The 16443-nt window shown below is 43.3% G+C and overlaps 1 protein-coding gene across 1 annotated transcript in view; it reads right to left on the reverse strand.

The window, feature by feature from the left end:
• Positions 1-14760, reverse strand: part of FMO4 (flavin containing dimethylaniline monoxygenase 4) — a 29998-nt gene extending 15238 nt beyond the window's left edge. Inside the window, 4 exon segments of the mRNA XM_024739839.1 lie at positions 8041-8203; positions 8832-9020; positions 11208-11347; positions 14679-14760. Of these exon segments, the coding sequence (XP_024595607.1) occupies positions 8041-8203; positions 8832-9020; positions 11208-11347; positions 14679-14730 (544 nt within the window). The 5' untranslated portion in view covers positions 14731-14760.
• Positions 14761-16443: the final 1683 nt, after the last annotated feature.

Consider the following 16443-nt stretch of genomic DNA (forward strand, 5'->3'; position numbering starts at 1 on the left):
AAAAAGGTTCAAGCACCACAAACTAGGGTGACCTACCTAGGCTTCGTTCTCACAGAAGGCAAGAGAAGCATACCCCCAGGAAAGGAAGGAAGTCATTTGCTGCCTCACCCCTCCTGAAACTAAAAGACAGCTTAGGGGTTTCCTGGGGATGGCCAGGTTTTGCCACATCTGGATCCCTAACTATGGTTTAATAGCTGGGACTCTGTATGAAAAGTTGAAAAGAAAAGATAATGATCCTTTTGAATGGAATTCAGAATGTGAAGGGGCCTTTGAAGAACTGAAAAAGCAGTTACTTCAGACTCCTCTCCTGGCCCTCCAAAATTTAGCTAAACCCTTTGACCTTTACATTCATAAAAGAAAGGGAATCGCCCTTGGGGTATTAGCTCAAAAAATGGGACCCCTTACTCAGGTGGTTGCTTATTTCTCCAAACAATTAGATCAAACTACTAAGGGATGGCCTTCTTGTCTACCAGCAATAGCAGTTACTACAACCCTGCTAAAGGAGGCTGAAAAGTTAATATTTGGTCAGCCAATCACTATACGGACTCCACACCGGGTTCAGGCTTCAGTTAAGTTCTAAGGGAACAGAATGGCTAACCCCCAGAAAGTCGATTCAAGTTCAGGCTATGCCTTTAGACAACCCAGTTGTTACCATAAAAAAACTGTCACAGGCTAAATCCTGCTACCCACAGAAATAGGGCCCTTGGAGCATGATTATATAGAAGCCATAGACACGATCTATTCCAGTCGCCTTGACCTAGGAAGTGACCTCTCCCAAACACTGAAGAGGAATGATTCACAGATGGGAGCAGTTTTATGAGAGAAGGAAAAAGGCTGGCAGGATAGGCAGTGACCTCCCAGACCTAAGTCATAGAAGCAAGAAGCCTACCCCCAGGGACTTCTGTCCAAAAGGCCTAGTTGATAGTCTTCACCTGAGTCTTAGACAGGGAAGATTTTACACAGATGTTTACACAGATTCCCAGGATATGCCATCCTTCACACACAGGGCTATCTGGAAGGAAAGAAGTATGCCTGCTGTGGAGAATAAACAGGTGAAACATGGCTTGAAAATACTGAGGCTCTTAGAAGCAGTACAGCTTCCAAAAAAGGTGAGTGATTCATTGTAGGGGTCACCAAGAGAAGGATGCAGAGGTAATAAAGGGAAATGACAAGGCCAATGCAACTGCTGAAAGGGCAGCCCTAGAACCAGTAACTTGGCAACTACCCCTCATACCTCAAAGGCCAGATCCATCCAATTGTTCCTCAATCTGCACAGAGGAAGAATTAAACAGAGCCTGAAAATGGGGCTTCGACAGAGATCTAGGAGGCCATGGGTGGCTAGTTAGTGAACACGGGCAATACTTCTTCACCCAAACTGCAGCTTGTCAAGCCATCAGGGAGGCTTATCAAGGAACTCACTACAGGTATATAATTGGCTAGTTGAGGTCATGGTAACTGCTGGCATGAAAAGTATAATCAGTCGGATAGTTGAGACATGCCCCATCTGCACAATGAACAACTCCAACACCAGACCCCCTAGAGGCCCCCAGGTGAGGCCCATTCAGACCAGAGGGACATATCCTGGGGAAGATTAGCAGACTGATTCACTGGCATGGCGAGAGTACCTGGCAATTTCAGGTATCTCTTGGTGCTAGTAGACTCTTTTTCTGGGTGTATAGAAACGTTACTAAAAGAAATAATTCCCAGGTTGGGGCTTCCAGGGTCCCTACAAAGTAATAATGGTCCAGCATTTGTGTCTCAAGTGATGAAGGGGATAACGGGCACTGTGGGCGGACTTTGTACTCAGCCTAGAGACCTCAGTTGTTGGGGAGAGTAGAAAGCTCCAATCAGACTTTGAAATGGGCCTTAGCCAAGCTATGTCCAGAAACTCAAGAAGACTGGATGAAGTTGCTTCCAGTTGCCCTGCTCCGCATGTGATTAGCCCCAAGGGATAAGTGAAAGTTAAGTGCATTTGAACTCATCTATGGTACAGCCACTACCCGAGCCCGAGAGAAGGGACGCCTTAACTTGAAATGGAACAACTCAAGTGTGCCCTCCAGGGAGGAGAAACTATGAAAGCTTTCATGGAATATGGTAACCAGGTGCTGCCTGCACCCACCAACCTGGCCCTCTACCCATTCTGGCAAGGAGACTGGGGACACCTAAAAACCTGGAAAACCAGCAGCCTGCAAGACCAGCTCAGTCCTAAGGGGAGCGGACCCCACTCGGTGACCCTAACCACCTACTCTGCCCTGACGTTGCAGGGATCGCTCTGTGGGCACATCACCCTTGAATGAAGAGGACCCTAAACGCTACCTCTGGAGAGACAACCTGGGGCCATGGACTCCCCCTGACTCATGCGAACCTCTCTCTGACCTGAAGCTTTTCTTCCAAAAAAACAACAAAGTGTGACCAGGGATACTTAGGCCACTGCAGTGAGCCTCCATATCAGGGCACGTTTGCCTACAGGCAAAAGACCTAGATACCTGCATTTTTAGGAAAATCTTGCTCTTGCTAATATTTGGACCATGTATCTTAAATTATCTGGTGTTCTTTGTCTCCAAAGGGTTAGATAAATGATGGTCGCTCAGCAATATGAACAGTTAGTGTTGAGGCCTGGTGACCATCAAACGCATCTAAAGGCATCTGGGAAGAAGTCTGGTCCTCTTCCGGGGGGTACAAAAGATGGACCTGCGCCCCCTAGCGTCCGTCAAGAATGAGGAGAAGGACAAAAGAGAGGAGGGATTTGTCACCAGCAGAGCCCAGTCCGGGTAATAAGATAAAGTTTAACCTTTTTGTCTTTTCCTTTGTGCTTAGTGTAGTGTCACTTGCTCACAGGGTGCTGCATGCAGAGGCCTCGCTTCTGGCCCTTCAGACCTGAGTTCCTAGTGTGAAACGGCTGCGCTGATGCCTCAGCTCAGGGGAGTGTGCAGAAGCGCAGTACGTGACCCTCAGTTGAAGGTGGTGGCGGTGATGGGCTGTGCGCAGAGTCTCTGGGTCCAAACTTCGATCTGGAGTGTGAGCCTGTGCCTGTCTCTGCCCCCTCCCTGCTGACAGAACCCCGCAAAGCAGCCCCACCACGTCCTGGGGGTCGCCTGCTCTAGAGCCAGATCTCGCACCTGTCCGCTCTCTGATCAAAGAATAAAGCTTTCCTCTGCTTCTGAACCAAATTTGACCTCTTGGCTTGAACAGCACCGGGCAGGAGGACCCTCATTGGGGACCAGCTCGAAAGGGTCGGTGGTAACAGCTTCAGCAATGAGAGGTGGCAGAGGAAATAAACAGCGATGGGGCCAGCCATCTTCAGACCCTGTGACCGGTGAGATGAAGCACTGACAATGAATCGGAAAGGGAGGCGCTGCACTTTAGAGGGTTCCTCAGCCTCTCACCCCAATACTTCAAGTACTTTTGCAATTTTAATGTAAAAAGATGAAACTGTCTCCTGGAACCTATCATTCTCCTACCAGACAGTCACTGATTCATTCATTTACTCAATAACATTTATTGAAGAGCTACTATATATAACACAATGTTTTAATAGTCTTTGCCTGCTGAGGCCCCCAAAGCTGAAAACTAAATGCACTAAATATGGCAACAAATAGTTGCCACGTTCCCAGGGAGGTGCTAAACCCACTAGGCAGAATTTGCAAAGAAGGTGTATGCAGACCAGTTTTGTGATCCTTTGCCTCTCACTTTCAGGGATTGAAGTCGAAGTGGCCAGAGGTTGGAAATTGGAGACTTTCAGGAAAGGATTTTAAAGTGCTGTTGCACTTTTTGTCTCCTTGACAAAAAGGGGAGGGGCTTCTGGGAGACCCCTGTGAGACCTCGACCCTTGGAGTCTATGGAGCACAGAGACTGGTGTGTGACCCACGCTTGAAAGGCTGTGACTGGAACTGCCTGCAAGGGGTGGCTGCACCAGTAGCAAGTTTTTCATCTACTACTGCTGACAGTGTGGAATACATGTCTCATGTGGACCAGATGAAAGCCATGTAGGAGAGAGCCTGTCTGATGCCAATTTAAAGGGACTTTGCACAAGGTAGCCATCTGGACTGGCAATGAGACCTTAATAGATAGTCTATGGAAATGACCTGGGGAGGAGCTAGGGTTTAGGGACTTGTAAAGTGGCCAGTCTGAGAGTGCTTGGTCTGTAGCAACAGGGGCTGCACGGAACGATCCCTAGTCATGGGGCGTCTCTGTGGAGCAGAGCCTAGGAAAGCACCCCACAAAGCATGGATCTTAAACACCCCCAAGGCCTGAGAGAACTAGCACCTGGTTGGTGCCAGTGGAGAAAGACTTTTCCTGCCCCCTTACTTCTTCTTTTCCTTGCCCTGACTCCAATTCTGGAAGGGCCAGAGACTGCAGCTGGTGAGTGAAAGGTTTGGAGGAGGAACTGGCAGAGGAAGAGAGCAGCCAAGCGCACCATCTCTTCTCACTGCTGCTGTCAGCACAAAGCAGGAGCCGGCTGGGGGAGGGGAGAAGCTTCATCATTACAGGTAATTGCCAGTTTTTACTATTACACGAGACAGAACATTTCAGCTATAAAAATGAGAAGTTGGGGGACTTCCCTGGCAGTCCAGTGGTTAGGACTCTCTGCTTCCACTGCAGGGGGCACGGGTTCCATCCCTGGTCAGGGAACTAAGATCCTACATGCTGCATGGCACGGCCAAACAAACAAACAAAAAAGATGACAGAGGAGGACTTTCCATTATTTGAGAGTGAGCAGAAAAGCGGTGGGAATGGCCTGAAATTGCAACCAAGGGCAGGAGAAGGACAAGCCCCACAGATGAGGCCTGCAGGGACATTACAAGAAAAAGTACAGTTGGTTAATAACTCTATATTACGTGACCTGTACTTTGAACATTGTATAGCCCAAGGCACTGTTTCAGGTTTTAGGTTTAGGAGATGTGAGAATAAAAGGCAGTCTCTACCCTTAAAGAGTTCATCCTTGAGTGAGAAATAGGTAAACAGACAAGAGCTAACTAACGCTTATTCAGACCTTACTAGCAAGTCCTAGACATTCTTCTAAGGATTTTATACCTATTAATTGATTTAAACCTCACAACAACCCCATAGGGTGAACAGTATTATGATGCAGTTTTACTGATGCTGAGAGTGGAGGCACAGAGAGGTTAAGCAACTTGCCCAAGGCCATATAGTAAGTAGCAGAGCCGGACGGGAAGTCAGGTCATCTGACTCTGGGCTCAGCTGTCAAGCATGATACTATGCTGCCCCCCAGAACAGGAGGTGTTATGATGCCTTCAGTGGGGCATCAGCCTAGACTGAGCCAGGGAAGTCATCCTGGAGGATGTGATTTTTTTTTTTTTTCAAAGAATGACATTAGAAAGATGATTAGGAATTTGAAAAGCGAAGCCCTAAGAGGGTTTCAAGAAGGGGGAAGAACACGTGCCTCGAATGCATTAGAGAGTGGGGCTTCAACCTATTCACTGAGGTTTGGCTGGAGAGAAGCTTCCTGAGGGCTGAACCTTGGTTCATAGATTTTGTATGTACCTAACACAATGCTTTTCAAATAATAGGTTCTCCATAATTGCATATTTGAGCAGGGGACCCAAGAAAAAGTATGGAATGCATAGGTAATTCTGAATCAATGATACGTCAATAATGCCTTGCCCCCTCCCCTGCCCCAAAGGAATCTATTTGGTAAATCAAAACTACTAATTCAGAAAAAAAAACGGTCTGCTAGGAGGCACAGGGCCTAGTTTGCCTTGTCAGCAAATATCTCTGGAATAGTTTGCTATTGTGGTTTCTTCATCTTATACTTATTCCCCTACTGTTATGTGTTGAAAAATGCTTAGAAACTACCTTAGGAGAAGGAAGACCAGGAGCTTGAAGTCCATGCACAACGCTCACAGAGTTTAAGAACATTTGTTAATAATTGATCAAATATAATTAGGCATTTGCGACCACTAATCTGTAACTAATGATTACAACTGATGTGTGTTTAGAGAGTCACGTTTACACAACTTCTTGGTGTGGGAGAGAAAAGAATCAAGAGGGGTGACCTGCAGAACTGCACTTTGTGCCACCCATCCCGTGATTCCTGTATGGGCTCTGGGAGGATCCAGCACTCTGAGATGGAATGGCTGCTGAGGCTTATAACTAGGGTTATAACTTAACTAAGAGGGAGAAATACTTCTTCGTCTGGGGGACGCATCTGCTTCTTAGGAAGCAGGTTCTTCCAAGCAATTCTCAGATGGTGGATAATAGCTTACAAAAGGTCATGATTCATAACAGTAGTAGCTATTGTTTATAGAGTGCTTACTGTGTGCTCTGTACTATACTAAGTATTTTACATGGATGATCTCATTTAATCCTCATCACTACTCTGAGATGGGAACTTATATTTCCACTTTGCTGAGGCTTAGAGAGGTTATGTTCATCCAAGATTAAGCAGCTAGCACAGGGTCTGGATCCAGAGCTTTGTTCATAACCATTATGCTAAATGCTGCTTATCCAGGGCCATTGCCTGCAGGGAACTGTAGCAGACCAGAACTTCCTGGAAAGTTTACATCGTATCCATTCACCAAGATACCTCACTCTGGAAACACAGAGGAAATTGGGATTATCTGTCCTGCTGTCCCCCATAATAGATTCTTCTAAAGTCTGGTCATAAACCAAGACCCCCTCAGGGGGAGCCTCTAAAATCTACGTGTGTGGGTTTCTTCCTTCTCCAATATCTGGGTTTTAGGGCAAAAGAAAGGGGCACCTCAATGTTTCTACTACAATTATTCCTCCCCCACCTTCCTGAGGTCATTAAAGTATGTAGAAATGTCTGCTCTCAAGATGATCCAAAACTATGTTGCTACTCTAGTTTATGTTTAGCCAGTCTCTTTCCTTGGGCCCACTTCTGCCAGTCTGGACACTTCATACTGCCACAAAGATCATCACCTCTCAGCCCCTGATTGCTCTTTTGCAGCAGTGTTCTTTAGTTATAGTCGCAGTGGGACTGAAGGTAGTTAGGAGTAAAGGATTAGCCACCTCAAACCTGACAAGACACTTAATTCCAAAAGCATCTCTTATTTGACACTTGTGACATATTTCCTCATAGAAACATTGTTATAGAGGCAGTTATATATTCCTTTGGTACTATGTGATTATGTATTTAGCCCATAGACTAGCAGCAAGCCTGAAGCTGACCCACCATTTACAATATTGCTTCTTTGTAAAATTATGTACTGAATTCTCCCTTGGTCCCTAACACATTTTGAAAATAGAATAGTTTGTTAATTTGAAATTATGTTTTAAGATTTATATTTCATTTTTTATTGTCTAAGGTTTGCAAACTTTCTTCTTCACATCTTCATTTCTTAAAGGTTCTTTTAATTCCTAAAAGAAGTTTCAAAACTTCATACTCAATTGCCTTTAGGGCCACTTATGAGTAACGGAAGAAGAGTAGCTTCACTACATTTTAGTAATCCTCACTTGACTTCAAAAGTTGGAGATTTGCTAATAGTGAGTATATTAAAAAGAATGTGCCATTGGATCAAAAGCACTTCCAAAGGGGAATTTCTAAAACTCCTTTGTGTGGATAGCCCTGCTTTAAGAGGTGGATGGATTCTTATTGTGATGACTATTTTGAAGGGTGACAATATTTCTTTGTATGTATAATTTCTGGTCTATTTCTTAAAAAAAATTCTGTCAAGTTTCCTTGTATTCTCACTTCCTTTAAGTTATTGAATTACAGGTCACTCCTGATTCAAATGACCTGTAATTTAATGACGAAATTCAAAGCCTATTTTTTTTCATGACCGATCTGATAGTTTTGAGCCTTCTGTGATCACTGAGCTTGAATCAGACAGGCATGATAAAACTTAAATGATAACATCAGCATTTATATTAATAAGTAAATAATAAAATCTGACACCTCTATAGTGTTTTATAACTTTCAGAGTTATTTTGTACATATTATTTCTGAGGGTAAACATAAAGTTGTCTATAATCACGAGGAAGTATTTCCAATTACAAATCAGTAACTTCTAGAAGAACCCGGAAGAGTAGGCATGGTTTCAGGCAGAAATGACTCACCAGGAAATGACTCCAAAGGTAAACGGGGATTCAGGAAGTGTCCAGTGCAAACCATGACAGCATCAAAGATAGCTGTGTCCAGCTCCCCCTCTGTCTCTGTGACAACATCCCACTGACCAGTTTCGGAGAAGTCGGGACGCTTTGTTACGCTGCACACTGTGGTCTGAAAGCAAAAGACAAACACTCGCTTTCCATCAGTCATCTTGGGACCTCATACAATGACCGTATGGTAACCATGTCTGTTATTTCAAGTGGGCCAAGTCAGTCCCACGATAGGAGGTCTGTTAACATTGGCTTATCTTTTCCCTAGAGAAGTTAAATAACTTGTGCAAAGTCTCAAAAGCGGTCATATAGATTAGGACCCAAAACATCTGAATGCCTTCGCTGCAAGGAAGAAACATTCAGTTTTTATTCCTGGTGACAAGGAGATGAATTAAAACACCGAATGTTGAAAAAATTTAGGAAAATGAGTTTTGACCCATTATAATATCTGTGGTTCAGACTTCTAGTCATTTCTTCCCAATGGGTTTCATGAACAAAATCCATTTTTCCTTTCCTCTCAAAAACATTCTAAATTTTATCCTGAACGAGAGTCTGAATTTAGAGGAAGAACCAGGAAATTCAGTATTTTAGTGACTTATTTGAGTAAAACATGACCAGCAGGATTATTATCTGCCTTATTCATATAGAGAGAAAGTCAGGAAGAAGTTTACTTAAGTATCCCATTTCCATCAGATTGGTGAATGGGCCAGCCCCTACTCATTAACCTTCCATAACCCAAGGTATCTTACTCTAAACCGAATGTATTTCAGAAGGTCAAAGTGCTCAGCAAACTCTTGGAGGTAGTCCCAAAATTTTTCTTGCTTCATAAAATTGGGATAATCTTCTTGGAAGGGGAAGTCGCTGTAACATGACATTTCTTTGCAGACGTTTGTCACTAATGACTTGTAGACTCTGGTCATCCCATCTTTAGAAGTTTCCTGTGGTGAAAGCACAGTTAGCTTGATGGGGTGGTGGGGGGATAGGAGGAAGAGAACAGAGATCATCAGCAGTTAGCGTTCCACTTGTAATTCCAAAGAGTTCCTGGAAAAGTTAGCATTGGGCCTCCATGCTATAGTTATCAGAAATCATTGGTGGGGTTGGAATTGTTAAATATGATATCTTTCTCAATCTACAAAGAAGCTAACAACATTTAATAGGGCTCTCCAAGAATGACACTGCCCTTAAAATATTCCATGAACACAGGCCCACGGTCTATCTTGCTTATCTTCTCCTTCTTCCCTTGCCATGATTATTCCGTCCACTCATGCTCTGCACCTCTTCCTCTTGCCTTTGTTTAAGGAACTCCTCACTAATTTTTCTATTTATTGTCTATGGATATTTTCAACCGCTCTCTTTTTATTGGCTCCTTCCCATCCACACTTAAAATACTGAAGACTCAAATTTTCAAAACAAAACAAAACTCCCTTTCAGCCTGTATCTCCTTCCAGCCTTGTCTCTCTCTGTCTTATCTCAGTCGTCATGAAAGAAGCATCACATACTGGCAGCCTGTGTTTTCTCCTGGACTTCTCAACTTGTTGTCTTGTCTCTATCTCTGTCACTCAAAAACAAAACAACAAAACAAAAAGATCTATATTAAAGGCACCGGTGAACTTCTCGTGGCTGAAGTTTTCTTCTTCAAGTCTCTTCCTTCACCATCATGTTCTCTAAGAAGCCTTCCATGACCCAACAGACCTTCACAAGGTAGCTCTTGTGCCCTGCCCCAGCACACTGTACTTTGAGCACAGAACCAATCACACTGCATTGTAGTGGTCTGTTTACTGTTTCTGTTCCCCACCAGACAGTAAGGAGGGCTGGGTCCTTGTCCATCTTGTTTCCCATAGGCCCTGGTAGAGGGACAACACGAGTACTTGTTCAGTGGATGAAAATGAATACTACAATTGCATTTTTGAAAAAAAAAAAGTATTTGTATGACTGGAAAAAATTACATCAAAATTTTGTTAGTGCTGACTCATGAGAATTGATATTATATTTAATTTGTATTTTTCTTTTGTTTAACTCAGTACTGTTTTCTAAAATTAATCTATATCACTTTACAATAGGAGAAGGAAACCAAACCAACCATGGGGTCAAACAGCAGACCTAATACTTGCTTCCACATTGACATTTGGTGGCTTGAAGAGGCCCATAGTACACCAGAAAAAATTATTTTCCCCCAGTATGCTATAATCCTAGGGTTGTGATCATTTACATGTGTTTGCTTATTCTGTTTTCTTCACCATCCATCAAAGACTGGCAAATGCTGCCTACTCCAAGAAGGCTTCCCTCATTCATATCAGTTTGAAGCACCCTCCCCAACCTTGAGCTCCCACTAAAGGCTGCTCTTCTCTCCCCAACCAAAGCATTTAGTACTTGGGCCTCCCGTCTTCTGACACCTTATACCCTACCACTGGGGCAGGTCCTTTTATTCCCTCTGAAGGCCCTGCTATTCCCAGTAGCCAGGACCAATTTTGGCCAGAGGCAGGGGGTATTTAGTCATTTCCAGCCCCAATTCCTGATGCTTAAGTCACCTAACAGCTGGCCTAGCCTTGAGCACACCCCACTAGGCTGCATATCACACTCCTAAGAAGGGTGGATTAGTGCCTGTGTTCTTTTTCTTCTGATCATGTGAAAAATACCCCCTAGACCTTTCAAGGTCTGGATTCTTGCCTCACCCTTGCCAATTCTCTTCCCAAAGACCTGAACAATGCCTGGGGGCTGGGGCTCCACTCCCTGATGCCAACTTCTGTCCTTCCTAAAGTGTCATCTGCTCCATATTCACCAATGCCATTCAGCTACCCAATGTGACACGCTGCTACTTTGTCTTACAATGTCCCTGCTCCAGAAATCATCGTAACTTCCAATACTATGTTTGTGTATTACACTTAACTCTTTCTTCCTCTCTCCTCCAACTGTCTCTTGTCCCTACCCTGCCCGTTGTCCAAGTTCATCACCTATCAGACTGCATCCTGCCTGGGGTCAGCACAACACCATAACAAACTTGTGTTGCTGCAGTGAGCTGCTCCCGTAATGCTCACCAAGGTAGGCTAAAGCGACCATGCCTCGGCAGGGACAAAGCAAACGGCCAGATTATGATTGGTGGAAGTGGGAGGGTATGAACTACGCACGGTAAACTTCCACAGTCCCCCGATGTCATTACTTCTTTCAAAGCAGGTAGGCTCCAGGTCTTCATCCAAGCAGCATTTGATGGAGGACAGGCCACTCACACCAGCTCCAATCACTGCAACTCGCTTGGCCATGGTGTGTTCTGTATGAGATAGGTTGAGCAGAGCATCTTTATATGACAAAGCTAGAAGGGAACCCTTGTCATAGAAGTCAACTTTTACAGTGATCCTTTCATCTTTGAGCTGAGGCAGAATCACATGTTGTTTAAAGATGAGGGCTCTGAAATCATACTGGTTTGGTTTGAATCCTCGCTTCATTTATTTACAGTATGACCTTAGGCTAGTTGTTTATCCTCTCTGTGCCTCAGTTTTCTCATCAGCACAATGGGAGTGGAAATAATAATACCAATTTAAAATATTTGTTATGAAATTAAATGACTGAGATATGTTGGAAGGGTGATAGAAGTGTGTCTGCTACATAGTAAGTGCTCAATTAAATTTTGCTCTTATTTTTAGCTGGTGTAGCCAGGACCTTGATCCCCTTAAGACTTTAGATCCTCTCAGTATTAAAAGGACTCTTTGCTAACACCTAGTCCCTCTGAAATGCTAGGAATTGCAACAAGCAAAAATGTTAGTTTTTATTCAAAGCGTCTAAAGTTCTAAAGAATAGCTAGTCATGGACCATGTCCTGCCAGCAAAAAAGATATTACATGCATTTAGGGGAGGTTCTTAACTTTGCACAGAGAAAGGTTGACTCACCATAATACAGAACTGTGGTCATATGGTCATATGGAAATGGGGATGCCATGTTGTCAGGAAAGATTTGAGGAAGTGTGAATGTGTCATGGGGATTTATAACCAGTTTTTCTTGATTTTATGTTTTGGGCTTCTGCAAACATCAGCATAGCTTTTGCTTTGATCAGATGGGCTAACCACCGAGTTGATTTCAGCAAATCAGGTTTATGTCACATGGAAGACTTTGAAGTGTCAGGTGTCCTCACTCTCAAGTGCTGCCTTTCCCTCAACCCTCGTGGCCAGTCTGAGAAACACACAAAGAGTAGTTGAGACCTCAAAGTATTTGCTTTATAAAATATACTTAACTGATTTGACTTTGCCTATGAAGACATGGTACTTTTTGAGGAGAGATCTTGCTGTATAACTCTTACGTGACTTTTGTAGTGTCATGACACTTACCATAGTGGTGTTTGCCTTGAGGAACCTAGGGAGAACATATTTATTGAGCCCTGAATACCAGTAAATGGGAGAACATATAGCATCATCACTGAACACGACTTAAGGCCACTCTGCTAATAAGAGGTTGAGTCTGGAGAGACTTCGGGTATCTGAGTATGAGCCTGGATGTGCACATCTCATTGGTCTGAGAGCCTGAAGTGTCCTGTGATTCCTGCTACTAAGCCTCTTCCCTCACCTGAGCTCAGGTTTGCTGCCACACCTTCTGGTTGGGCTTGGGGGATTTTGTCCTTTTGGTTTTGTAGTTTGCCTCCTAGCCAGATCAGAACCCCCAGGCACAAAACCAAAGTGAAGTTCCTGACTTTACAGAGGGCAGAAGAAGACTGCTGAGCCCTTGGACCCTTCGGACTCACCTGGTTCCAGAGGAGGATCTAGGCAGGGACTTGCAACAAGGATCAGAGGGATTTCTCAGAGCTGCCTGTTTCCAAATCTTACCTGCCACCCTACCCTTTGTAAGGTTGAGACCTTCACGCCTCGCTTCATTATTTATAGCAAAATTTACACTTTTCCCCCTGAAACTTTTTGTTTATTTAGAAGTCTCTTTTGATTGGGAAGAGTTGGGCAGGCTGCAATAAGAATGGACTTTGGAGGCAGCAGAACTGGGTTTGAACTCTGTCTCTGCCACTGACTAGGCATGTGACCCCAAACAACCCACTTACACACCTTAAGATTTACTGTTTGCAAATAAGAAAAATAGCCATATTGAAGGATTGTTTGGGTCTTAAACAGTGATAATAATTACACAGAACTGCCTAGCACCAAATATTTACTCAGCATTCATTTCCCACCTCCCTAACTGACTCCCTCCTTTCCTCTCTTCCCAGAAAAGACAGCTCATGCAGATAAAATTTATCAACAAGTTTGGAAACATATAGGCAAACATACCTATGACTTCCTTTGGATTGAGTAAAAGGTTTAGGTGGCTTTTAATCAGAAATAAATGGCCTCCACCAATAAGAACATTTAAACTTCCAGGGCACTAGGTAGAGGTCTGGAATTGGCAGATCCCTCTGTGCTGTGTTTTTGCAATAATAATATGAAAGAAATAGTTGTTAATTGATCTGGTTAAAATGCAAAATGTGCTGCAGTGAATAGACTGGCAGCAAATTAATTCACTCAACAGATGCACCCTGTGTACCTCTAAGGGCAGGTACTGAGCCAAGCGTGGGGACCCCCAAGATGATTAAGAGCCAGTGACTTAAATAATAGTAATAAATATAGAGCCAGTGACTGTCCACAGGAAGATGCCACTATATGGAGAGAGGCTGACACACATGATATAATGTGGTACGTCCTGTAATAGCAGTGTGCTCTGGGTACAAATGCTTGCAGACACTCTTGGGCTGCTTAGCTATGCCTGGAGACCTAGTTAGAGACACATAGTAGGCTGTATTTTTCCTGGGAAAAAACACCTTGTCCTTTACAGACTGATTTAGAGACTGTTTAAGTGCCAAATAATTGGTGTCCAAAGCAGATGTGAATTGAAAGGCAGGAGAGAAGACTGCAGGCTTGAAGGGGCGGGAGGACATAAGGTGTGTTAAGCTCTTTGTAAACTGTAAAGTGGGCTATAAACATAAGGTCCATTGTAGGTCAAAAGGTTGCTGACATTTAGTTCCTTAATCGAAAGAAGCTCTAAACTACTGAACTGGATTTTTTTTTTTTTTTTTTTTTCTTTACGTGGGCCTCTCACGTGTTCCCCGCATCGGCAGGCGGACTCTCAACCACTGCGCCACCAGGGAAGCCCTGAACTGGACTTTTGAACAACATGAAAACCCCATCCCATACCTGACAGACCAGAAAATGCAGGAATCATTTTTGAGACATGGAAAGACTTGGATGATTAGCAAATTATGTAGCTGATTATGATTTATATTAGTTTGGACTTGGATCTGTTTATATTTCTTATTATCACTCTACCAGTGCTCTTCCTTTGCTACGGTATTTCCTAACATGACACTTGTGGAGTATTTTGTGTTTCCCAATGCCTCACAATTCCATCTCATCCAAAAGATGAAATCAGAAGTGAGCCTGGAATCACAGACAGTCCCATGATTCTGTTATTCTCACCCACACCTTCCTTCAGGGTGGTTTCCCCCTACAACATAACTTTGTTTCCTTAGCACGTTCCTTTGCTTCCTGGTTTTCTCTAATTCTGCTGCTTTAACCCTAATCGAGAGGCTCTCGAAGGACAAGATCACGTTCATTTTTAAGGAGTGTACTCACCAAGGAAAGTATTCATCCTCTGTGAAAGCAGCTTCTGGAAACATTTCCCCATAAAAAAAAAAAAAAAATCCAGGACACTTACCTTGTTGGCATAGAGCAGATATTTTGACAAATTATTTCTCACAGCCCAAAGCCAAAGATAGTGTTTGTCTTAAAAAAAAATTCCAAACACAAACTCCTTGTTCTAAAAGAAAAATAAAAAATAAACTAATGCTGACTTTAATCAAAGTACTCTCGGTTTAAAACAAAAACCATCCGTTTTTCCTGTCATGCTAGTGACAGCAGAAAGTATACTCACCGAGGAAAAAAAAGTTGTGTAGGGCACCAGCTTGATACTTCCGTGTTCTCGAAGGAGGGCTAAATGACGAGTTAGAATAAAGCCTTCAGATTCGAAGGCCACAAACGACTTCTGCCCCTTTCCCCACCCTCCTAAACGTCACAGTTCCGACGGAGCCCTAAACTTAAAGGGGAGCACGTGGTAAGCGACTGCTCTTCTCATTGTAGCCTTTAGAGGGCGCCAAGTCACTCCAAACCACAATCCCCAGTGAAACAGACTTTCTGCGTACTAAATTCTGACTCTTGAATTAGTCTCTTGAACCATCATAGGAACTGTCCATAGGAGAAAGTCAATTAGGTGACTATCACGTCATCAAGTTCTCCCAAGTCTAGAGTTCCTTAACCCCAGAAGTGTGATTTCAAAATTCAGAACTTATAAGGAATTTAAGCTGTTTCATCCTTTTGGAAAGGGTTAGCAGAGGGAGCTGGTAAAACCTGTTTGAAAACCTGTTTGAAAAAGCGTAAAATTGGTTTTAGGTATTAGCCTAGGGCTAATATCTAAGAAGAGGAATAATTACAGAAGTAAGCACTGGGAATAATAATAATAGGCAACATCTTTTTTTTTTTTTTTCTTCTCCGTTGAGTGCTTGGAAACAAGCATAAAATACCATCTTAAGCTCATTAAACAGTTTCCAGACCAGGGGATCAAATGCAGATGCCCACAGGGGTCAGGAAGGTAACTCAAATGAGGGAAGAGGGCCGAGATAAGATCTGACTGGAAAGCACATCCCCCACCTATTAGGTTCAGCTAAATGGTGTAATTTGAGAGCATAAGCCCCAAATTGCAAGGTTTTAGGTTCCTTTCAATAGAAACTGCAAATTCAGATTTTTATATAAAATCTTCTATTGGCAACAAATTAATTTTTCTTTTGAAAAATATTAAGCCCACAGAAAAGTTGAAAGAACAATTTTATTAATGCACACTAATGTATCCTTCACCCATTTCATCAACTAGCAACCACTTGACACATTGAAATTTTCTTCCCCCTCTCTTTCTTTCTCCACACGTACAGAAACACACACACACACACACACACACACACACACACCTGTACACACACATCTGAAAGTAGTCTTCAAACATCAGGATGCCATCAGGATATTTCAGCACATATTTCACAAGAGTAAGGGCATTCTCCCTTTCTATACTAAGAAAGTCAGTATAAATTCAATAACATCATCCAACATACAGTCCAAATTTCTCCAGTTGTCCCCAAAATGTTCTTATCTAGTGGTGTACTGGAGCTGGCTTGCAGAGTGAGAATATGCATCTCTTCCAAGTTCAGTGATAGCTTGGCATTACACACAGTAATGCTCTACACAATAGCTTGACATTGTTCATGGTGGGGGTACTTACATCATGGAAACTGGCAAACACTACAAATCTGTGATCTCCCCACACCCCCAGCCATTTTTTTTTTTTGCGGTA

This window comes from Neophocaena asiaeorientalis, unplaced genomic scaffold (assembly GCF_003031525.2).
Source record: "Neophocaena asiaeorientalis asiaeorientalis breed wild unplaced genomic scaffold, Neophocaena_asiaeorientalis_V1.1 scaffold589, whole genome shotgun sequence".
In the NCBI taxonomy this organism is placed as follows: domain Eukaryota; kingdom Metazoa; phylum Chordata; class Mammalia; order Artiodactyla; family Phocoenidae; genus Neophocaena; species Neophocaena asiaeorientalis.